We start from the raw sequence: 24,917 nt of genomic DNA, 5'->3' as shown, positions 1-24,917 counted from the left end.
AGCAGAAGAGATTGGATTGGAATACGACACAGAATTTACCTTTACTAATATAGGATCGGGTAGGATTAGAGAGAAACCCGACAAATCCCGGCATGTTTTCCACAGATAATATTTTTATTTCTAACCAGGGGACCTCAGGTCAGTCTCCAAAAGTTTTTCTTTTTCTTTTTAGCGCAGACGAGAGGCCATCGGAGAGCCAAAATGAGTGTCAGCACGCCCAAGCCCATTGGCCTCCGAGAGACCTTACTCTCCTTCCCGTCCACGAACAGTCACTACTACAATTCCCAGCAAGCATCGCGCAGTGCCGCAAAAGGAACAGGCCGTAGGCAGCGGCTCCGCCCTCCGCACAAAGCATGCTGGGAGTTGTGGTGAGTGAGTCTGACTACTCCTTCGTTCCGTTAGGTATTCCCGTTTGGGAGATGGTGATGCCTTACCACAGCGGGTTCTCCAGTTTTGTAATAGCAGCTAAGCGTGAACGAGGATTGTGCCCTCCTGCCTGGCAGTGCAAACCGCATTAGTTCCACGGAACTTGGTTCCGCCCCTCTCCACACCCGTTCCCTTGACAGCTGGGCTATGCTCCGGGCGCCGAGGAGGCCGGGAGTGCGCAGGCGCAACAGCCCGCGCCTCTTAGAGCAGGACTCGAGGGCGGGACGAGTGCTAGGGAGTCCTGGCTCCCGGGGCGCGCACGTAGGCACGCAGAACTGTCACGTGGGGTGCCGAGGATCGCAGTGCGCGTGGCCGCGACGGCTGGTGTGAGGTTGAGTCAGTTGTGAGATCCGAAGCTGCTGACCCAGCGGGAGGCCTACCGACCCGGAGACAGAACGGCAAGCGTCGGGGTGCGGGAGCTGTGCGCTGGCCCCATCACAGAGCTCGGGTGAGCCGGCGCCGCCGTCGTCCCCCACCTCCAGCCAGCAAACCGCCGCCGCGGGCGCGCCCCCGCTCTGCGCTGTCTCCGATGGCGTCCGCCTCTGGGGCCATGGCGAAGCACGAGCAGATCCTGGTCCTGGACCCGCCCACAGACCTCAAATTCAAAGGTAGGAAAAAGGCAGCCCCTGACTGGGGTGGGGCGGGCGGAGGGCTTGATTTGGGGCGGGCGGTGGGTGTGGAGGGAAGGTCGGAGGCCGGGGCCTTAGGTGAGCGTCCCCTCCCCCACGCCCCAGCACTCTCATTCTCCCGCGGCGCCTCGCTCCGGCCCTTTGCCTGCCTACTCCGCAGCCGGGCCCGTTCCTTCCCTCGGCCGCTCGCGCCTCGGTGCGCGCGCCAGCCCGGGCGAGGCGGAGGGGCCCGGCCCTGGCGCCGCCGCCGCCATCTTGCGGTCCCGCGGGGGCGCCTCTTGGTGCTGCCCGCGCTGCTGCCCGCGTCTGGCACTTGTCCTTAGTCCTGGAGGGCTGTCGGGCGTTGTCTGGGAGGGCGTGGGTGGGCGGTGACCTTAGAGCTTACGCTCTGGTCCGGTGGAAAGGGGGGGGGGGGCTCTAGGGCTGGCGCAAGTGCCGCGGTCTCCCGCGCGGGCTGTCAGAGGCGGTGGGAGGCGAGGCGAGGCAAGGCAGTGGCGCGGCAGCCCCTGGACTCGGTTCCGAGAGAGAACCACTCCTCGGCCTCCGTTGCCTCAGTCCGCCTTCTGAGGAGGGGCTGGGTGGAGCCCGCCCTCGGCCTACGCCGAGGGTTTTGCTCCCTGCCTTTTTGCCCAGTTTATAAGTCGGCTGTCAGGTATATCGAGCGCTAGGGAGGCGGAGAAGCCCATGAAGTCTTCTGGTTATGACTTACCGGGTTGTATTGGCAGAGACCCAAGCGCGTGCGGGCAGGAAAACTCTGCGTCAGTCCGAGAATTGATAGTAAGTTAATAGTAGACGTCTTCCTGGTCCTCTGATAGGACATTTCAGCTTACCTTCCGCGTAGAGCAAACCTAGTATTTGCTCTTGTTTAGTCCTTTCATTTAGGTTTTTTTTTTTTTTTTGCTGCGGAATCTTAAGTGTTTGAGACTTTTGCCTTGACAAAGTGTTTGTGACTTTTGCCTTTACATTTGTGGTTTTTTAACAAACGCCTGATAAGGGTGATAACGTGTCACTCAGCACAATTATATTTTTCATAAGAAAAGTGAATAGTTCTAGGAATTTTAAAATAGTGTATTCTGGCATTATGTTAGAGTAATATTATATAATTCCTTTATTTTGCAAGCTTTTTAGTGCATTTGCAAGTATCTTTGAATGGAAATGTGAGCGAGCTGCTTGTTAGGTAAGGATTGGTTTTAAGACAACTATGAAATACCTTGACTGGCACTAAGTGCATTTAACGTTTCAAGTTGGTGCGTGTGGCATGATTATACATAGTTTTAACTGAAAGGAAAAAAAAAAGCCTGTGGGTAATCATGAAATTACCTAATTCAAATAGTCGTTATTTTAGATAGGAGGAATTTAGTGTAAACTTTTATGGTGTGTATTCTTTCCAGAATTTAAGTATTTTGCTTTTACTTTTTGACAGGCTGAGTTTATAGAGGAAATTTCCTTTATTGGATAACCATGTGTGTTTTGCTGTTAGGGATTTAGAAGCCTTTTTAACTAGGCTTAGGCCAGGAAATAGCCAAAGTTTGAAGCTTTTTCCCTAGAGAAGTTGTAATGTTGCCATAGTAAGAGACTAATAATAGTAGAGAAGCAAGTTAACCAAAAGCATTACACAATGACTTATCCATATATTTTACTTATTTTATGTATTGAAGAATTATTAGCTATGAGTATAGAATAGACTGTTTAGTGCTGTGGATGAAAATAATTCACAAGGCCCATTTTTAAAAATTTGGACATCAATGACTACCTTTTAAAATTCACTGAAAAAGTGTTTCATTGAAAAGTTTATAGGGACACATTCAGTTGGGTCATTTATTTAGCAAACACTTACTGAAAGCTTTGTGCTATCCCTGTATTAAGAGTATTTAAGCAATGAGTAATTCATTCAGCAGGTATCAGTTGAAGGAGACATCAAAGGCATACAGATGTTACGTCAGAGGCAAAACAAGTATGTGTGAGGAAAGAAGCCCCTTCCTCCCTGACCTCTCTTTCCTTAAGGAAGCATTCTAGGAAGAAGCTTGTTTTCAGTTGAGGAGCAGGGAAAGGGTTGGGCAAGGGAGTAGTGGTTTGCTCTACCACAGATGTGAGAGAATGTATGGCTTATACTTAGATACCCAGTGGTTTGCTGTGTGTTTCTGTTTACAGGTGGGGTCATGGGGAGGATTGGGAAAGAGGAGGGATAGGATGAATTAGGTGACACTTGGTGTTATTTGGTTTCTTCCTCCTTGATGTTATTCTTTTAGTCAAAAGTAAATACTTAGCTTTGACGGAATCGGCTCTGTATTCCAGTGCGCAGTTTAATAGTAAGTAAGGAGATTCATTTAAAATTAACAATCTCCTTATGCTTAGTTTGGTGATGATATAAAAACTCATTTAACAGACTTGCCCTAAATCACCTATAATTTTTAATTGAAGTAAAAGTCTGTCAAAGGATAGTTTGCAAAATGTCATCTTTTAGTAGGTTTATTTGAATTATTTTGACACTACATTTGACTGATAGGTTTCTCCAAGTGACTCATTCAATCATTCTGAGATTGGGTGAATTTTTCTGCTATATGCATAACATACTCATCATATGAATTATCAGCACTTTAGCACAATTGTGGAGAGGCAGATAATAATTTAATTCATTTTCTGCATATGTCAATATTGTATTAAAAATTTTGTTGTTTGTTTTATATAATTGTTAATATGTGTAAGTGCTTTTATAATGATGTAATGGATTCTAAAGTAGCTCTTTTGTTACATTAGTACAAAAAAAAATGACATAGGTATTTTCAAATTCTATTTAAACCCTGGCAGTAATTTGACCTAGAATTAAGATTTGAAATTTGTTATTACATGTGAGAGACTATTTTTTTGTCCGTAAAATTTCTTATTTTTTATTATATTACATTTTATTTTTCCTACTTATTTGTAGTTTTGGAGGAAAATTTGAAGAAGAAAGTCTAGAAAATACGAAAATAAATTGCAAATATATTCTTTCCCTTAATGATCAGAGAAAGAGGAAAATAGACCAAAACCCTTGTTTTGAAGGTGGCCCATAACAATAACAAATCAATAAAGAAAATTAAGCTCTCTTAGGGACCAAGGGACCTGTGATGTGTCCTTAGTTTTTAATTAACAGCACATCACTAAGAAGAAGCACAAGTGAAGATACAGAATACTTCTGCGCTTGGATATTTGGCATTATTTTAGGTGTTTGAGATGACCTTCTATTTCACAGTGGCTACAGCAAAACCTTGGAGTGGTTCTTCCCCCACCCTCCCCACCCCAAAGACATAGATATCATCTTATTATTCCATTCCTTAAAAGCTTTCAAATAACTAGATTGCCCACTGGATAGAAGTCTGATTTTTGATTTTTTTTTTTTTTTTTTTTTTTTTTTAGTATGCCATGCAAGCCCTTCTATGATGTGCTATCTCCTCTTGTAACACCTGTTCCCTTGCACATAATCCATACTTTCTTCCCTGAGAAAGAAAAATCCTCAGATCCAAGCTTGTTATGCTATTTTTGCTGGTTAAGGTAAAAATCCTCATGATTCTTACTTAGACCATGTTCCATCAGCAATTTTCCCACTCATGTTTCAACCACTCGCTTCTTCCTTTAAACATATAAATACACCTAAGTCTTTCATTTCACAGGCAAACAAAATATTTCCTTGACTCCCAACTCCTTCTGGTACATGTCCCTTCCTGATCTTCATTTCCTTTGCAATCAGCTTGGAAAAATAGTCAGTGTTCACTGGCTCTCCTGCTCCTTAGCTCCGTAGCCACTACTACTGTCTCTGTCCTCACTACTTATTGATTGCTAACTGCACTGATCGTTTCCAATTTTTATCTCACTTGACCTTTCTTTGGTACTTGACATTATTGACACTTCCTTTTTTTTAAAAAAACTAATTCTTTTGACTTTTATGATACAGTTGTCTTCTGATTTTCTTCTTTGCTCCCTTTATTGTTTGATTTGTGGTCTTCTTTTTCTTAAATGATGGTGTTTCTGAGATTCAGATTTGGTTTCAATTTTATTTCTGTGAACTTTCCTTGTTCAGTCTCATTGTTTTGAGGGCTTCTCTTTCTCTTCCTTACTCTCTCTGCACATGTTACACACCCAAATCTGTATTTTTAATTCAGTCAATTTTGGAATACATACTAATTACTTACTGACTATCTGAATTTAAATGTTATTCAGGAGTTTCAAACATACCAACTGGGTTTTCACTACCCACACCTACTCTTCTTCCCAAATTATTTTATTTTTTAGTGGCATCATCATTACTTACATCAGAAATACTCTGCACATCTAATAATTAAAATGTGTGTTTCTGTTTCTCAGAGATAACCCTTGAACCTGTCCCCTTTAATCTGTACTTTTAAATTTATTTGTTTTAATTCATTCAGTTATACAGTAAAGATTTGAGTTTCTGCTATAGTAATGTGTGGTGAATAAATGTTGGAAATATGATTTTAAGTAAAACAGTCTTTATTTTCATGAGGGAATTCTAGTGGAAGAGATAGACACTAACAAGATTATCAGCAGAAGAAAATGCAGCTATAAGAGAGATGTAGTGCTATGAGAATATAAAATAATGGATTTCAATCTGGTCAGGCAAGGCTGTCACAATTGGAGTAAGATTTTCCAAGAATGGCTGGAAGTTATCTTGGTGAAGAAGAAAGGAAAATGCAGTAGGAGCAGCATATGTAAAGATCTTGAGGCAGGAGGGAAAATATGTAAAATATTTACATATTATTTAACATGTTAAATAACATTTCATGTTGTTTATAAGGCTGAAAGAGTCAATGTGACAGTAGTGGAAACAGCCAAGATGAGTGTGATGTTGCTTTAAGTAAGAAGTTCAGTTTTTATCCTAACCCACTGAAGGATTTTAAGTGGGGGGAATGGTATTGGTACAGGGAATGGAGTGACATCCCATTTGGTTTTTTTTGTATCTATCTATCTATCTATCTATCTATCTATCTATCTATCTATCTATCTATCTATCTATCTATCTATCTCTGGTAGCAATTGAAGTAATATTAGAGGGGAGATAGAGATGAATTAGGCAGTTGCTGTAGTCCAGGTAAGAGGTGACAACCTGGACCGAGGGAATGGTGTTGGAGATGATGTGAAGTTAAAGAGGGTCAAACCTATGAGACTTGGCAGTCTGTTAAATATGAGCACTGAGAATAGAGGTACCTTGGATATCTGAGATTTCTGGCTTACATAACTGGAGGAATGGTGGTGGTATGCACTCAGCTAAGAAACCTTGGGTGTCTGGATGAGGACCAAATACGTTCCTTTTATTTGGGGGTGTGGGGGAGAATGGTAGGAGGAAGAACATGATCTCATTATATATCTTAGATATGTTTAGGTCCTTTCAAGACATTAATGAAGAAGTGACTAGTAGGCATTTGGTTATAGGGATGTGGTTCTCAGAGAGAGGTTTGGGCTTTGGATGATTCATTTGCTTCAGATGATTATCTTTTATCTTTTCTCTGCTGGTCAACAGGCTAGTACCTCTTCAGTGCCCCTTTCTCTTCAGCCTGTTTTCCACACTGCTGCTAGAACTACCCTTTGAAAAATGCAACCCTGATATTGTTGCTCCCTTGGTTAAACAAAAAGAACCCACAGTATTTTCTAATTATGTACTTGAAAAAGTCCAAAATTTGCTGCCTACCTTTCCATTTCTTTCTTACCCGTAGCTTTGGTTATGTAAAACCTTTTTCTCAAATACTTGAAGCTGTTGCAAGATTGTACATGCTCTTTACAGAATATTGTTCTCCTTCATTTCTGTTAGACAGTCTCCAGTTTAAGAATCACTTCCTCTTGTGAAGGCTTTGATTCCCCCAATCTAAATTGGTCATTACCTTCTTCATGCCACTGTCGAAGTATGTGCTTCCCTGTGATAACAGTGCTTACCACATTATGTAGTATTTATGCTTATTACATATTTTCCAGTACCAAACTGCGCTGTGAACTACGTGCCCATTTCTTTTATTTTTATATCAGTAGTAACAAGATCAGTCATGGGATGATTGCCCAGAAAACATCGATTGCATTAATAAGACTAAGATGATTTCTGCTGTAATTCCCATGATTTTAGTCTTGGATGTCTTTCAGTAGGGTTTTTCATCTGCCATTGCAGATAGGTGTGCTTTCAAAGTTTTGTAGTTCCAGGAAAGGGAGAGTAGGGTATTTTGTTAAGAGCTGACTAGCCATAGATAAATTGTTCATTCTTTGTGCTTCACCTTTTTCATTTTTGAGGTGAGAAGTAGGACTAGGTGATTTCTTGGGTGTTGTTCTGGTCCTAAAGGTTTGTGAATACATATGACAGTTGAGTCCAAAAAACATTTTTCTATGAAATGGAAAAACAAAGAATTGGGAAACCTTGATTAAGTTCTTCAAGGTTTGGTATTTCGTCATTGTTAGTGTTGATAATTTTGTGGGTTAACTGGACTAAGTTACCTTTTAAATTTCTTTTAAGATCTTTCTTAACCAGCCCATGCATAGATGGCCTGTGAAGATAGTCTAGTCTGTTAGCCAGCACCTTTTTATTTTCTCGGAGGCACTTTCTGAGCTCTCTTTTTGTTGTTGCTTTTGTATCTTGACTGACCCATTCAGTGAAATCTTGTCTTCCTTTCAGAGGTGATAGTAGTTAATATAGGATAGGATGAGTCTTGCTTTCCTTCAACCATAAAAAGTTGTTTTAAGAGAATGTTTACTAGTTTATTATAGTGTACAGACCACAAAATGTAATGTTATTTTGTGTAACTACTAAAGGAAAATCCTTGTTAAAAAAATGAAGTGTAAGAGGAGGCTATTATTTGCAAATGCTTGTTTACTGGGTTTATTTTAACTGAAATGTGATGCAAATTACTCGATAAAAAGTTTGAAACTTAGGAAAACTTGCATTCATACAAACATAATAATGAACCTCTATACACTTAAATTTAATAACTTCATATACTTAAGTTTAATATTAGCATTTTACCATATTTGCTTTTTTTATTTATTTGCTGCAGTATTTTAAAACAGATTCTGGATATCACAACATTTCAAGCCTAAATATTTGACCTTACATTTCTAATAAGTGAAAAAAGGGGCATTTAAAAGATATATAATCATGACACCATTATCATTTAATAAAACCAAAAATAGTCCTTTAATATCATCTAATATGTAATCTATTGAAATTTCCTCGATTGTACTCCTGGTTTTTAGTTGGTTTGTTCAACCTATTTATTGTATCCAAGTATTATTTACCTTAAACAGTGCCTCTCCCTACCTCTTTTTTTAATCATGCCATTTACTTGGTGAAAAGACCAGGTTGTTCTCCAGGAGAATGTCCCATATTCCTGATATTTCTGATATGTATTTCTTTTAAATTTGGAGTTAGATTTAAAGGGCTTGATTAGATTCAGTTTTCAATATTTTTTGGTAAAAATACTTCATAGGTGGAATTGTGACACATCAGGTGTAGATAATGTATGGTTGTCTCACTTTTAGTGATGTTTGGTGGTGACAGCCTTATCCCTCCATTGAGAAGTTGCAAAATATGAGCCCATTTATGGTAATATTTGCAAGAAAAAAAGATTGGAAAGGAAATAATGTTCGCAATCAATAGCTCTACTTTAGGATTTAGGAGTGTCTTTTGTTTTTATATTTTAACTTTTCTGTATTTTCCAAGATTTCTACAAGGAACATTCAGTGCTTTTTTATAGTAAGAGAAAAAAATTACTTTGCTGTTAGACTTGATGCCTTTGGTTTCATTTGTTCTTCCTGTATCGCTTTATTCATTTGTCTTTCCTATATTACTTTATTCATTAGTAATTTACCTCTTTACACAGTCTAAAGTCTTTTTTTTTTAAATAATAAGGTAAGTTATATAGAGGTAACTAGAAAACAAGTCTAATGTTTGTAACTATGTAGGAACAGTTCACAAATCAAGGCATGTAAAAACAAGCAGAAAAACATATTTATCGGAAAGTAAAGTAAATTAATTTATAACCATTCTGTAACAGTTCACAAATAACAACTGTACACGCATGTGTTAAGTTACATTGAGCTCTTTCTGACATGAATTGGACTGTCATACCTTTAAAGGTAAGAGTATTTTGTAGCCTAGATTATTTTCTGTTTATTTTCTCTACAGAAAAAAATTTTACTTTTATAACTTGTAGGGAAAGATGATTGTTTGGTCTTGTTTTCTGAGTTCTGTTCCCACTACCAAAACCCTCAATGACAACATCCTTGGAAGACATGTTTTCCGAATCTTTTCAGTTTTTCCACTATGACTTTACCAATAAAAGGTGTATGAACAAATTAAGCTAATGTGTGTACCCATTTAAAAATCCTTTCTGATTATAAAGTCAATACTTATATGTTTACCACTTTGCTATGCTACCACATACCTACCACTATTAACATTTGATATTTCTTTTTATGTTTTCTGTGTGTAACTGCACATTTATAGCCTGTAATTTTTTTAGTTAATATAACTGTGATCATTTTTTCATGTTATAAATATTTGGCTTCTAATCTAATGAGAGTTTTAGATCTATAAATGGTGCTAGAAGCATTTATTTCATATTCTCCCAAAATATCCATTTCTCTTGTTTCCTCACATCCTACACCTATCTAGATTTTAAAAACTAATCTAAAGTCTGAGATTTCAATACATTTCAAAAAATATATAGAAAAAACAAATAAATTAAGGTGACCTCATTTTTAAAATTTATAATGAAAATGTTTCAGGGCTTTTTTAGATAGAAACGTAAAATACTTTCTCAGTGTTTGATGCTCGTTTCAGGAAATGTTCATTGTTGACCTGTGAGACCAAGAGAAATACAATAATCCATTTAAAAATCTTTTTTCATATATTACGGATTTGACTGCAGTTTCATGCTTTAATGTTGCAGAACTCCACTTGGAGTGCTTATGAATTAGGAAATATATATAGCTAGATAGTTTGCATAAAATACATAGAATTTATGAGAGAGAGTTTAGGCTCTGGAGTCAGACCTGATTTGACTTCCCACTTTCATTGCTTTGTATTAGTTGCATTGTATTTGTAATAGTTGTATGAACAAGTTGTTTTTCCTTCTCTGAGTCTGAGTTGACTCATCTGTAAAATGGGGATGATACATAGTAAAAGTATCTCATAGCCTTGTTATGAAGGTTAAATAATGTAATTCATGCAGTTACTGATACATGGTGAGTGCCCAATAAAGGCTAGCTATTGTAAAAACTTGTGTTATTATCACTATTTTTACTGTTAACTGCTGCCACCACGCTATTACTGTGGTAATTCTTAGTAGATATTCTGTATACTTCATATGCATGATTATTTAAGTTAGCATTAACATTACACTATTCAGCAACATAACCTTTATGTAATTGGAAAACTATTTATACAGCTGATAATTTGCTTGTGGAAAAACTGAAGTAGTCATTATCTTGGCATTGCTACAGCTACATTATATATTTGAGCTGAGCATCTAGCCTTCTCATTAGGATTTTTACCTATTCTATTTCAGTTAAGGCAGGATGAAGGAATAAGAATATAATATTGAAATAAATGATTTATGAAGACCTAGAAACAATTTGAAACAAATTGAAGACCTAGAAACATTTGAAGCAAATATGCATACTTCTGGTATTTTTTGTGGTTGTTGCATGTTGATTAAAAATAATCTATGTGACTATTCAACCATACTTCCAGTGTATATTCATTCAACAAATATGTTATCAGCTAGTACGACTTAAGACTTGTGCTAATTACTCATTCAGGGACGAAGTGAATGTTTCTTAAGGGGCTTGCAGTTTAGTTGAGTGAGATAAGACCTTGTACATCAATAAATAATAAAAGAAAGTGAGAAGTGCCATCAGAGAGGTACAGATTATGCACCATGTGAATTATACTGTCAGCCATGTTTTTCCTCAGAGATTCACCCTTTGGAACTTTGCACTTTCTGGTATTAATTATCCAGAGGTACCTCATAGCTAAGAGCTCAGAAAGGCCTTGTCAAGAACTGAAGGGTCTGAAAATTTAGCCTGCTACAATTTTATGGGTGTTGGTAGAAGACACGAGACTCCTAGGTTTAGAGACGAAGGATATTACTCTTCATAATGGGCTGCGTGGAAACCTGCCTGACCTTTTTTCCAGAGGAGACTTACTTTTATTATACTGGACGGGAAACAAACCTATACTCTCCTCAGGAGGGAGACATTGTCTTTCAAGACTGTTCACTGTTTAATACATCCTTGAAAAGATAGTCTGGATAAAAGCCCCCAGTGCCTCCACTTGGCAAAACATGCAGAAATGCTAGAAACCCATGGAGAATTGCCTCGCAGCAGGCCTCTGAGTAGCTAGCCGAAATGGATCTCACAGAGTTCACGAATTAACGTTCATGTACATTGCCTGTTTATTCTTAAGCTGCATCTCAGAGAAACGCTGCGTGCCATATATTACTACTTATCCTGAATTAAAATTTGGTTCTCTTCACAGTCAGCAAATATTGAACTCAAGTTGATCTGCCTGTTGAGGTGTTTAGAAGTGAGTGTACTGAAGTCTTAGCTTACTTTAGAATGTATCAAAGATAAGATGGATAGATGAACGGACAGGCAGAGATGGATAAATAGATTGTTATGTCTCAAAGTAAATAGAGCAAAATGTTAATTGTAGAATCTAGGTAGTGGGTATATGATTGTTCACTGTACAGTTATTTCAATTTCTCTGAAATTTTTCAAAATCTTAGGGGGAAAGCTAACTGGTCTCGTCCTTTCTCTCCCCAAGTGAATTTTCTTTGCAACTAAACTCAGCTTGACATTTCAAGAAAACTTAATGGCAATTATCAAAATAAGGATGGATGATAACCATTAAAAAAATTGTTTAGTCAGAGTGGTACCATTTTTAGCTTAATGTGAAGGTTCCTTATAAGATTGGGAGGTTTGGAGAATAAAGGTCCCGCTATTTAATAGGAAATCATTGCTCTGAATGCTAGAATTTTCGGGATACTGCCTGAATATAAAGGGTGTTTCATGCTGGAAATATATCTTTAGACAGAGGAGGAAGGATCGCCTTCTGGGTGAGCTGCCCTAAACTTTTCCTACCTTTTTGAAATGCCAGGTTCCAAGTTTATTCAGACATGTGTCCAAACCTTGTTACACAGAGGCCATGTGTGTATACGTTACATTTCTGTCTGATTGTTAGAATTTGGGATTGTGAATGGGATTTTGGCTTACTGGCAATGACAACTGTAGTTGAGCTAGGGCAGAATGCTTAGTGACAGAAAATGTTATGACTATTTAAAACTAGTCTCCTTAGACTAAAGGAGGACAACCAATGTATAATCGTTATGTGGTAGAGTTATTTTGATTGTAGGTCCCTCCCTCCCCAGTAAAAGAGTGCAAATAAATGTAACCTGAATTATATGGAGTTTTCTTGTTTTATATAGAATATTATTACATATAAGCAGTGAAATTTCCTTTCTAACATAGAAAGTATGTATCAGATGGTACTTGTGGTTAATGACTAGTATACTTGACTATCAGGTGATCTTAAAATGGATTATTGCAATAATTGTTTCTAAAATGTTAAACTGCATATATATTGGACAAATCACAGGATTTTCCTCATTTATAGGGATTGAGTTTTAGAAATCTTCAAAACGTGAGTGTTTATGTTCTACATAAATTGGTTCAAATGTTCACGTTCTCATCAAAACTGCTTTTCATCTCAGTAAAACTGGGGGTAAAATTCCCTGCTTTCCACTGTTTTTTTCAGTTTTTTTTTTTTAAGGTTACATCAAAGATCAGCTTTTCTAAAAAAATAAAAACATTTATTGCCTTGCATAAAGGAAAAATATGTACAGTTTAAGGAATTAGCAAAAGTAAATGCTCATGTAATCACTGCTCAAGACAAGAAATAGAACTAGGCCAGCATCCCAGAACCCTCCTTGTACTCTCTCCGTTAACCACCTCCTTTCCCTGCTAAGTTAACCCTTATCCTGGCTTTTATTGTAACCATTTACTTTTTTTTTTTTTTTTAATGCGTTAGCTACCAGAGCATTGCAGAGGATAAGTATTCAATTAGCAGATTATTGATATAATGCAGTGTTTTTTTTTAACCCTATAGGATGCAATATTCTATTTTAATATTTATATTTTGTAATGGCCTCTTGACCATCCTTAAATAAAATCGTGCCTAAAATTTCCTGCCAACATACATAATTAAAATTTTAACATAATTTCCTAACTATAATATAAGGGAGAAATAAAACGAAAGTTAATTTGTAGTGAAATATGCATTTGATTGTGTAAGTGTTTGGGCATGACTATACTAGAAGATACAATGAAGTAGCCAGATGCTTGTAAGCTGCTTGTAACAAATAAGCTTGCATTTAAGAAAATAAGGCAAGAGTTATTTGAGTAGAGGGCTGATCAGTTTTCTTTTAACATTTTGAAATAAAGGCAAACTAATATGCATATAGGTAGAATCATATGAATGTGTCACCTACAAATATCTACTGATACAGATATGTTGTATTGTTGATTCAAGTATCATGAGTGACATTGCTGTTGGTAGAATAATTTTCTGTAATGGTGAACGCACCTTTTAAAGTTTTGGAGCAAAGAACAATTTTTTCCTGTTTTACACAATAGATGTATTTCTGAAAAAGATATTTTTCACCAATATGTATTTTTGGAGGTGTATTTGAAAATTTGGTGAGATTGGGGCATAATGCTTTGCTGTGTGCCTCTGCCCTGGTTTTGCAGAATGTCTAACATCTTATTCCTCTTCTCCAACTCCCACCAACAATTACATCACCCAGTCATAATGTCAGGCAAAAATACGTGATAGGGACAGTATAACCCTGGGATTTAGGCTTTTCTTTTTTTTTTTAAGAAATACAGTACATAGTTTTTCTTTCCCTCTGTTTTTGAGGCTCTGTACAGGTAGTTTTCATCAGGTCTTTTTTTACCTTCGGGCTTCAGGGGTCCACGTCTCCCTTCCACCTCAACCTTAATCTCCCAACCTCACCTTTAACCCCCAACAATTCAGTGTAAAATTATTGTGAATATTAGCTTGTGTATGTTTTTCTGGGGTAGTAAGCTTTCATCAGATTCTTAAAAGGTTCTGTGACCCACAAGAGTGGACAATACTCCTTCCCAGGACCCCTAAAGCTATTAAATCTGATTATTCTTATGCTAATGGTTATCAGTACTTTGCTAATTTTCCATTTTAACTGGGAAAACAGGCTCAGACTGCTGGGAGCAACTCTTAATGAGAGGCTTGTTTAGGAGGGACACAATGGAGCAGAAAATCTCAAATTCATTTGTTAGGTGGGTTTATTATAGGTAATTTTATATTTTATTGATAAGGCTAACGGATCCAGTTAATTTTGTTTTACGTTGGTGGAGTTTTTTTTTTCTTTTGACATACTATCTTCATCTTTAGGTAGTCTGCATTTTTATGTCTAGAAGGACCACAACCTATTACTGAAGATTTATAGGCCCTGCTAAGCAATATAAAGTTGAAGTACTATTCCAGAATTCACACGTTGATGAAAATTGACACATTTATTTTCTAAATCAGTTTTAAAAATCAGTTATTTTACTTTATTTTGGATAATTGGTATTTTCCCCTAAATTGGGGATAATTACAAAAATGCAATTTAAAATTTAAAACTGAAACGTTCACATAATTATATTATGAAAATATAGGATTGTTCAAAATTAAAATTTTGTGAAATGTTTCTTTTGTCATGTTAAAGTTCTAGTTGAAATAGTTCTATAAAACTTTATATGTTTTCAATAATCTGTAGTAATTTATGGACTTTGAGACTGTTAAGAAAGGGAGTCTATGTCTTTAAGACTCCTAGTTTTGTCAGTAGTTTAAAATGTGTCTGTAGCCACCCATTTTGTGGATTCATGTGGCAAAATGAACAGATTAATTTTCTTCTTTACTCATATGCTAATGTATGGTAGAGTTGTTAATCTGCTCATTAAAAATTGCAAGCAATTGGGATTGAAGAGGAAGCAAAGGTTGTGAAATAATACACAAATTCAATGATTAACTTGACATGTAATTAAAGCAAGTTGTTCAGAAGATCGTATTTCATATATACCTTGTGTATACTTTCCCCCCCAAAATGACATGCATACCCGTTGATTTAAAGAGCTATTTTACATTAAAATTTTTTCTTTTTTGTAAGTGGTTCTCAGTCTTTCTGTATAGTCTAATGTTCTCTCATTTCTATCTCTGTCCTCTAATCCCAGTTTTAAATCTTCGTTAGAAAACATTTTGTAACTCTAAAACTTTAAACATAGGATAAAATAATTTCCCTTACCAGGACTTCAAATAAGTACCTTTTAATGGCCTTGTGTTTGAAATTTCTTTTCCTTTTGTTGCATTAGGCAGATCTGTTTGTTTTCAAGTTTTAAAAGACGTGCTTATTCTTGTTTATTTAAATAAAAGAAAGATAGCCTTATAATAGCTGTCTTTGATTTCTGTCTTCTAGTTTTTTTTAAAAGCGGTAACTTAGAACTGATTGTTTTAAAAACCATTTAAAATTGCTTTTGTGTTAGAAGTGTGTAGTTATTGCTTCCCATTGGGACATAGTTTTATCCTCTACAAATTAATGGGTATTTTGTCTAAATTAATCTGTATAATCTGTCTGGGTTTTTCTTCAGCCAGGAGCAAAAATGGCTCTAATCTTTTCCCCTCCTTTAAAAAAAATGATTTGGACTTGTTTAAGTCAGGCAGGACTGGATCACCATTTTCGGTTTCCTTGTTTTGCCATTTTATGTTGTTTGGGTGTAGAACCAATGCCTAAAAACTTTGTGTCCTAGGGCAGGGCATTTGACACAGTGGTCATAATAAACACTTAACAAATATGTGAGTGAATTAATGAGTGAATGAATCAAACCTAATTAAGTTAAAAAAAAGAGCACTGTTGTCATTGGATTTATGTATCTTCAGATATAGATCTTTGCATTTGGCTTAGTAAAATGAATTTGAAGATTGGCACTGGTTTGCAGACCATTGGAAAATCCTGATCTTTTCAGTAATGTACTAAACTACTATGAGAATGTAATTGTGTAATTATTTCATAAATTGAAACCTAAAATACTTTTTTTTGATAGAAATTATACATGCTCAGGTAGAAATTTTGTAAACTATGGTAAGGAATGAAGAAGATAGTAAAACTCACTTGTAAGTCTACCACTTGGAGAAAAGTTCTGTTAGTCATTTTGTATATTTATGTACATAGACTTTAATATGTACTTTAAATAAAATTGAGGTTATATACCTTTAATTTTGAATTCTGCTGTGGGGATGTGTGTTTGTGTATGTGTGTGTATATGTATGTATCCAATTAAAAATTTTTTCCCCTGTTTTTGGTTTTTAAACCTCACAGGCCCCTTCACAGATGTAGTCACTACAAATCTTAAATTGCGAAATCCATCGGATAGAAAAGTGTGTTTCAAAGTGAAGACTACAGCGCCTCGTCGGTACTGTGTGAGGCCCAACAGTGGGATTATTGACCCAGGGTCGACGGTGACTGTTTCAGGTAGCAACTCATATCCTGAATTTATACAGTTTGAATTTTGATATTTTGTGATTATGTTTAATTTGGTTTTAATTAATAGGGTTTCATCCGGAGGGAGAGAAAAGTTTTTTAAGTTATTCTGGCTTTGCCTTCAATGCTGTCTTTCTGTTCTCTTACTGTTTGCAAACTGTTGCAGAAAATTTCTCACCCTTAATGTTGTGATGGGGCTTTCTTTATATGGTTGATTTATAAGCTACTGTCAATTTAAAATCTTGTATCGATTATTTCTACAGCTCACTACCACATTCTCTGCCCTTATTAGTTTATCTTTGGAATAGTACATCATTTTTGTAATTGATCATTCTTATTCAGATTTCTAACCAATACCGTGTTTCCCCGAAAATAAGACCTAGCCGGACCATCAGCTCTCATGCGTCTTTTGGAGCAAAAATTAATATAAGACCCGGTCTTATATAATATTCAATAGGACCGGGTCTTATATTATATTAAATAAGACCCAGTCTTACAGTAAAATAAGACGGGATCTTACATTAATTTTTGCTCCAAAAGACGCATTAGAGCTGACGGTCTGGTTAGGTCTTATTTTCGGGGTAACACGGCATTACATGTTGCATGCAGCTGTAGAAGTATTCCAAATCTTTTGCTTAAAATACAATGCCTCTTTTTTTGCTGATTGTATCAAATTAGATGGGTATTTCTGCCTTTTATTGTAAATGCCAATGGTGCTCTGAACTTGAAAACTTCAGTTTTATTACTCCCTTTTGTGTTTACTTGGAGCCCAAGGAGTATACTTGGTTCCTCCCATAAATGGATTGCTTAATCTTGCTGTGAAGTCTGTGCTGGTGCCATAGTTAATGCCCTCTATAAAATATTTCTTTCTTCCCTCAGATTTTCCAAGACAGTACTCCCTAAAGATCTTATCTAACATAGCTGGGAAATAGGAAACAAGTAAGAGAATGCATCTTACTTAATGGGAGAACCTCTCAGGCCTCACACAGAGACCATTTACTTTTACTTTCTAGTAGTTCTCAACTCTCACTGTGTGTTGTAATGACACAGAGCAGGAACACACGTGGACTTCTCCCAGATCAGAATCTCTAGGGGCATGACCTAGACATGTGTACCTTAAAAAAAAAAATGCCTGGGTGCTTCTTATAAGGTATTATAATAATTCTGTATCAATTTTCTGGTTTGCAAGTCTACAGTAGATTAAAAATAGCAAATTATACAAAGTGAAAGCCTAGAACAGACCCATTAAGAGTATTTAGAAGTAGAACCTGACTTCAAAGACAATAGAGGACATATCATGATTAGAGTTCTTGATGACCCTAAGTCCTCCCTCAGTTGTATGTCAAAAACTCAGAGGTAGGAGGCCCTAGAAAAGATGTTTTTAGTGAGCCTTGTGGTATGGTGGCCTGGGAGGAATGCTTTCGTATTTGTTTGTCCACCTCGTCAGTTCATGGGAAAAATGGATGGGAAATAGGAAGATAAAGCAATTAGTACATTTATTCTGGAAGTTGCTCTCTAAATCTTTAAGCCTTTAGCTAAATTGGAAGAAATGGAATTATTTCTCTTCATATGGTTAAAAATAGTTTTTGATGCAAATAGTTACATTCCTAGAAATGCATAAAACTATCCAGAATGACTTTTTCTTTGAGGGTTCTAGATTGTTGAAGTTTTACTGTATTAATGTTTCTTAAGAAAATGTATACTTTTCAAAGCACTTTCTCCAACATAAGCCCCTTGTATTGAACATCTGACTTACTAAAAACGTGTTTGCATAGCATGCCCTCATATTCCTCTCCTTCCATTAGAACTTCTGATTTTTAGTGCAGTGCCTTTCCATATGAGTCATTTAAACTACACTCCCTCCAGCCACTTTCCCTGATTGATTATCTACTTACTCATTATTTTCCTCTCACCCTTTAGCACTTAGTTTTATGGGTTTACTCTTTTAATTTGTGTGTGTGTGTATATATGTCAGGTTGGTGCAAAAGTAATTGTGGTTTTTGCAATTGTTTGTAACCTTTTAAACTGCAGTTACTTTTGCACCAACCTAATATTTTTAAGATTTGTCTTTGTTCCATGGTTTGCAACCTTGAAGTCTAATTGTCATAAAGTCACAACCATGTTTTAAGTTTTCTTTTTATCCATTTCCTAGTGATTAGCTTATAAAGATTGTTCAGTGAAGGGTATTAATGGAAGTTTATTGTGCTTTGTCTGGATTCTGGGCATTTATAGTGCATTTTCTGCTACTATGTATTTGGCGCTTAAATTTTTTTTTTTTTACCTTTGATGGACTTCTCAGACGCTGTGCACGCATGCGCGCACACGTACACACAGGGGTGGTGGGGAAGGTTGCCAAAAAAATGTATACAAGTGGACACTGATCAACGTTGCTCAAGCTGTAGTTCCCGTAATCAGAAGTGTCTGGACCCTGATGGACACTTTGAGCACCTCTTGTAATTGCAGAAGTCAAATGTGACTTGTATTCATCTTTTGTTATCGGTATATATTATTACAATTTTAATACAGTTTTCCTTTCTTAAAAGGTGTATACATTTTTTTGGTAACCTCTGTATATGTTAGAAATAATTTAAGTATCAGAGGAATGATTTCCACAGTATTATATACATATCTTGTATTATTGCTGATTCATTCATTATTAGATTTATATTACATAATTTAGCATGACTTTTAACCACATGGGACCTCTAAAATCCCTCTTTTGTAGGCTACTGAGAATCATAAATTCTTAGAAAAAATTTGAATATAATTATTAGGATGCTAGAAGAATTCTAGACATCATGCGGCCATGTGGTTACCTTGTATACTTTGTTTTCTTAGAATCAGGTTTAAACAAATTGATAAATTCTTGAATGGGTGTTTAACATCTATTTTAAAAAGTTTAGTTATATTAGAACACTAACATAGTAGTGAGTTATTAAGTTACTCAGAATTTCTCCTTTAAATACACTTGTTGTCTAATTTTAAGAGGTAATCACTGTTAAAATGAAACCTAAATTTATAGTTTTAATAGACAATTTACTAGATTTAATCCAAGCTTGCAGGCATTAAAATAGCTAATGTTGACAAAGTTTTGAAAATTTCCTGAAATTTAAGTTTAGAGGGGACAATCATAGATTGATATTTATTTTTTTTTTAAATAGCCATCAGTTTATTTTGTGGGTTGTTAAATACTTAGAAAATCAGAAAGGTGGACAATTTAAAAATAATTGGAAAACATAAAGTTGATTCTGGATCCTTAATGCCAGTAGTCCAGTGTTTGGTTTCTTGAACCCATCCTGGTTGTCTTTAAATTATATTAGTGAATGAGATAATAGGAATAAGAAGCAAACAAATGCAGAAGACAATGTAATGTGTCCTTTCTTCTTATTTAGTAATGCTACAGCCTTTTGACTATGATCCCAATGAAAAGAGTAAACACAAGTTTATGGTACAGACAATTTTTGCTCCACCAAACACTTCAGATATGGAAGCTGTGGTAAGTATGGAAGTTGAATAGAATTTATTTTGGGGAATGTTGCTTAAACTGGGATTTGTTTAGTTCTCAATTGAGAAACCTAATTTTTAAAAAATCCAAAGATCTGTTTATTACAGATAACCCTAACGTATTTCAATGATGAAAGAATTGTGAAATAGTATTTCTTAGAAACAATTTAGAAATGCCATTAAGGAGAAAGTCCTGTAATATCTATAGAGATAGTAGTGTGATTTTAACGGGTGGTGATAGTAGCTCTTTTTAGGATTATACAGAAATTTCTGTGGATTGACAGGTAACTATGACAGAATGCAGCATTGCATCCTGGTTGAGCCAAAGACTCCTGCTCCTAGTAGCTACACTGATCATTTACTTGTCCCTCGAGGTGAAACCTATTTGACAGGATCATATTTCTTCTGTCTCATGTTTGGTTTTGTTTGTTTTTAGTGGAAAGAGGCAAAACCTGATGATTTAATGGATTCTAAATTGAGATGTGTTTTTGAAATGCCCAATGAAAATGATAAATTGGTAAGTAGGAAAATTGTTTTAACAAGCTCTCAGTTACTTTGAGATTAATTTTTCTTTTGTTTTGACCTTTGTGGGGTGTATAATAATGGTTATTCTGCTTTATAAGACTCAGTGATGAAGTTTTAATAAAAACTTGATATGCCATTTTCATTTTATAACATTTGTTTGTTCAAGAAAAAAATGCTTTTAGAAGCTGCATAATGGAGAATCATTTAATTCTACCAAATTTTTGCCATTTAAACTACTTGAAGTTCTTTTTCAAAAAAAATGAGGCGTGTATATAAATATAATTAAATGACAGCAGACATAAACCACTTTTTGGCAACTATATACCAGCAGTCTGGGGATAAGAGATTTGATTTACATGAACAAGCAGTTTATTCCAAATTTGGCTACCCCTAGGTATTTTGCTTAGTTTTGATTTTGGCCAAAATCCATCTGATTTTATTCTTTAGTAAATAATTTTTAGGTTGCTTTTTGATTACTATGAGGTAAATATAATTTGGGGGACTGAAGCATGTAAGTGTAGTTTAAAAAATAATCTTTGAATGTAGAACAGGTTGTGGTCACTTTCCATATGTTCCTTCTGAAATACAAATTTGAATCTTTTTCTATGGTTGTAGGAGGGACTTGAAAGGTAAATAGGTGTTTTTCTTGGTGACAATATATAAAGTAATATGGATAACTAGTATTATTTGTCACAATTAGGTTATAGTCTGACATGACTATCCCCTTGATCTGGAGGCTCTTTGCCCTATTGAAAAGTAAACTTGCAGATTAAATACATGGGCTCAATTATTGTGTTAATACTCTTTAAGAATAAGCTGAAATGAAAAAGTCCCTGAATGATAATTAGGTTTTGACTAAATTATGTTTTTAAATGCCCCCTAACCTCATGTGAATGCATAGATTCTTACTGGAAAGTGAGGAGGGTTCAATGGCATTTTATGCATCCCTTTTGGACTTTACTTTCTCTTTTGCTTAGGGTGCCAGGAATCCGTAGCTTGCAGAGCTCTTTATTGGCACCCAGAAAACGTGACAGTATATTTTCTGGGTTGACTAATTTTATTTTATTTTAAAATTTTTTTCCAGTTTTGCGATATAATTGACATATAGCACTGTATAAATTTAAGCATGACTTGACATATATATTGTGAAATGATTGCCATAGTAAGTTTAGTTACCATCCATCATCTCACACAGATACAAAAAGTAAAAGGAAAAAGTGTTTTTTCCCTTGTGATAACTCTTAGGATTTACTTTCTTAACAATTTTCAAATATACCATAGTATTAACTATAGTCATCATGTTGTACATGACACTCCCAGTTCTTATTTATCTTATAACCGGAAGTTTGTATCTTTTGACCACCTTTATTCAATTCTCCCCTTTCCATTTTCCAGCTCTGGTAACCACAAATCTGATCTCTTTTTCTATGTGTTGTTTTGTTACGGATTCCATATGTAAGTGAACTCATACAGTATTTCTTTCTCTGTCTTGACTTATTTCTCTTGATACAATGTCCTCAAAGTCCACCCATATTGTTGTAAATGGCAAGATTCCTTCTTTTTTATGGCTGAATAATATTCCACTGTTATATATACCATAACTTCTTTATCCATCGATGTCCATTTAGGTTATTTGCATGTCATGGCTATTGTAGATAATGCTGCTATATCAACATGGGGTGCAGATATCTCTTTGACAGAGTGTTTTTGTTTCCTTTGGGTATATTCCAGAAAGTGAAATTCCGTGAAATAAGGGTTGACTTATTTTAAAAACATATTTGGATATTTTCTCAATGTTTATGTCATTTTATTACAATCATTTAATAAACATAGAGCTATCTTTCATCTGAGCTTCTAGTATGCTCTGGATAGCAGACAATTTGAGAGTGTAGTCTGAAAGGGGCTGGAACCCAAGTATTTGATATTGCTGATCAAGAGTAGCTCTCAGTGCTTTGGAAACCAAACCAGAAGTTGATGGAAATGATATGGCTATGGTAGTTGAGCCTAGCCATTTTGCCACATCATACAGGAGAGTAGCAGGTGTATCTACATATATGTATAGCCTGTAGTAATCCCAGAAAGTGGTTTTGGATCCGCAAAAGGGCGTAAACAAATACTGAATGGAGTCCCAGAGTCCCATGCCATGGAACATGAGCAGAAGTGGTTTGGTCCTGGAACCATTTCAGAGCAGGTATTATTAGTAACCTGAAGTCTGTTCAATAATTTCAAAGTACTCGAGAGAATATCTGATTTTGAGCCTGCATGAACTAGTTGCAGAATGTATTTGCATTAATTGAACTACTTGGACTTGCAATATACTTACTGACTGATTAAGCAGTAGGCAATATTTGCTGAAGATCATGATTTTTTTTAACATTTTATCTTGAAAAAATTTAAAGACTTAGAAAAGTAGACAGTACAATGAAGGCCTGTGAACCTGTGATCAGCTTTCACAATTACCAGTCTATGGTTAATCTTATTTCATCTACCCCACCACTTCCCATTTCACATTATTTAAGGGAAATCCCGGGTGTAATATAGTTGCATCTGTAACTATTTCAGTATAAACATTGAGCTATAAGGACTTCAAGAAAAGGGAAAAATTTTAATGACAATATTACCAGTAAGCATTTACAAGATTAATAGATAATATCAAACTATCCAGGCAACATTCAAATTAGTCTCACAAATGCATTTAAATTTTTTTTGCAGTTTGTTGGCATTGAGATCGAAATAAAGGCCACATACTCCTATGGATGTTTCTTAAATCTCTTAATCTATAGATTCCCTCACTGTTTTCCTCTTACAAATTATTTATTAAAGAAACTGGGTTTGTCCTATATAGACTTTTCCCAACAGACTAGATTTTGCTGATTGCTTCCTTGTGGTGTCATTTAACTTTTCTTCTGTCTTTGGTATGTCCTACAATTGGAACTAGAAGCTTGATTAAATTGAAATTTATTTTTGCTGGTGCGGAGAGGCAAGACTGCTTTGTAGGTAGAGATATATTTTCTTAAGGAGGCACATAATGTCTGTCTGTTGTTCTGTGTGAAGTTAGCAGCCATTGGTGTGCAATGTGTAGATCAGCCTCCTTCCCCCATCCCCCGTTGCCCCCCAAGGGGACATTTGTCAATGTCTGGAGACATTTTTGGTTGTCACAACTGAGGGAGAGATGTGCTGTAGGCATCTAGTTGGGAGAGGCCAGGGATACTGCTTAACTTCCTATAATGTATAAGACAGCCCCTGCAACAAAATTATCAGGCCCAAAATGTCAATAAAGTTGAAATTTAAAAAAACATGGTTTAGGTCAGTTAATTTATTTAAGGTTACATAATGGCGATATTTCTGTCATTCCTACTTTATATTACTTAGAGTACCTGTGTAGAGAGAAACTGGTGCTCATCTAATATTTTGTTATTCATTCAGTGATAGAGTTTATAAAGGCAGGATAAATGCCTTAGTCTTTCTCTTCAGTTATAGGCTTTCAAAAAGTGAGTTGGTTACAGGTGTCCCTCTGATAAGATGTACAGTCAACCTCCCTTCCTCCCCGTCTCTCTTCTCTTTTGTGTATTGTTATAAACTCATGGACTTAACATATCTGTGTTTCAACTCCTTGCGGTTATTATCATTATTAGTGCTAAAATTGGCCAGTAGGAACCTCTTTAAGTTGATTCCCGAGTCCTTTTACCCTAAGTTGGTTTACCTTCTTAAGTTGGTCCTTTGGTAATTTTCTTGATGTCTAATATGGCAAGATATTTCCAGACCCAGACCTGGAATCAGCCATTTCTTGAAGAAGCTCTGGCTGCTTTCAATGGGAGATGGTATTTCAAGATCATAATCTGGGAACTGGGGTAAGACAATGATTTTTCAGAATTTCTATCAAACTTTTCTTTTGGCAAAGATTAGAACGGAGGCCTGATTGTCACTGGAAGGCACTTCTTCAAATGGTAAAATTTTAATGGTAAAATTATGTCTCCATTAGATAGGATGATGTGTATCCTTTTATTTCTTGGGGTAATGATTGCATTTTATGATTGGGATATATTCTTCAATGTCTTGGATAATTTAAAAGTGTAAAATCCAACACTGGCCTTGAGAAGAATAGGCACGTATTCTGTGAACCAGCTGCAGTGCTGTTTCCATATAGCAACTCACATGGCTTGTCAGCTTTGCCATTATAATTCTGGATGGATATTTTTAAGTGTTTGGATTTGCAGTTATAAGTTTTATACAGAAAATGAGA

At 36.1% G+C, this 24,917-nt stretch overlaps 1 protein-coding gene across 2 annotated transcripts in view; it reads left to right on the top strand.

Annotated features, from left to right (window-relative positions):
- Positions 1 to 390: 390 nt before the first annotated feature.
- Positions 391 to 24,917, top strand: part of VAPA (VAMP associated protein A) — a 40,595-nt gene continuing 16,068 nt past the window's right edge. Inside the window, exons 1-4 of one of the 2 annotated variants that reach the window (XM_019712596.3) lie at positions 391 to 1,034; positions 16,484 to 16,636; positions 20,038 to 20,141; positions 20,586 to 20,666. In XM_019712596.3, coding sequence (XP_019568155.2) covers positions 956 to 1,034; positions 16,484 to 16,636; positions 20,038 to 20,141; positions 20,586 to 20,666 — 417 coding nt within the window. In that variant the 5' untranslated portion in view covers positions 391 to 955. The remainder of the gene's footprint in view (positions 1,035 to 16,483; positions 16,637 to 20,037; positions 20,142 to 20,585; positions 20,667 to 24,917) is intronic. The other variant, XM_019712597.3, reaches the window with a different exon arrangement.

This window comes from Rhinolophus sinicus, chromosome 4 (assembly GCF_057876585.1).
Source record: "Rhinolophus sinicus isolate RSI-liver-muscle chromosome 4, RSI-T2T, whole genome shotgun sequence".
In the NCBI taxonomy this organism is placed as follows: Eukaryota; Metazoa; Chordata; class Mammalia; order Chiroptera; family Rhinolophidae; genus Rhinolophus; species Rhinolophus sinicus.
Note: the sequence above shows the minus strand (reverse complement) of the source record. Positions and strands in the feature narration are given on the sequence as shown.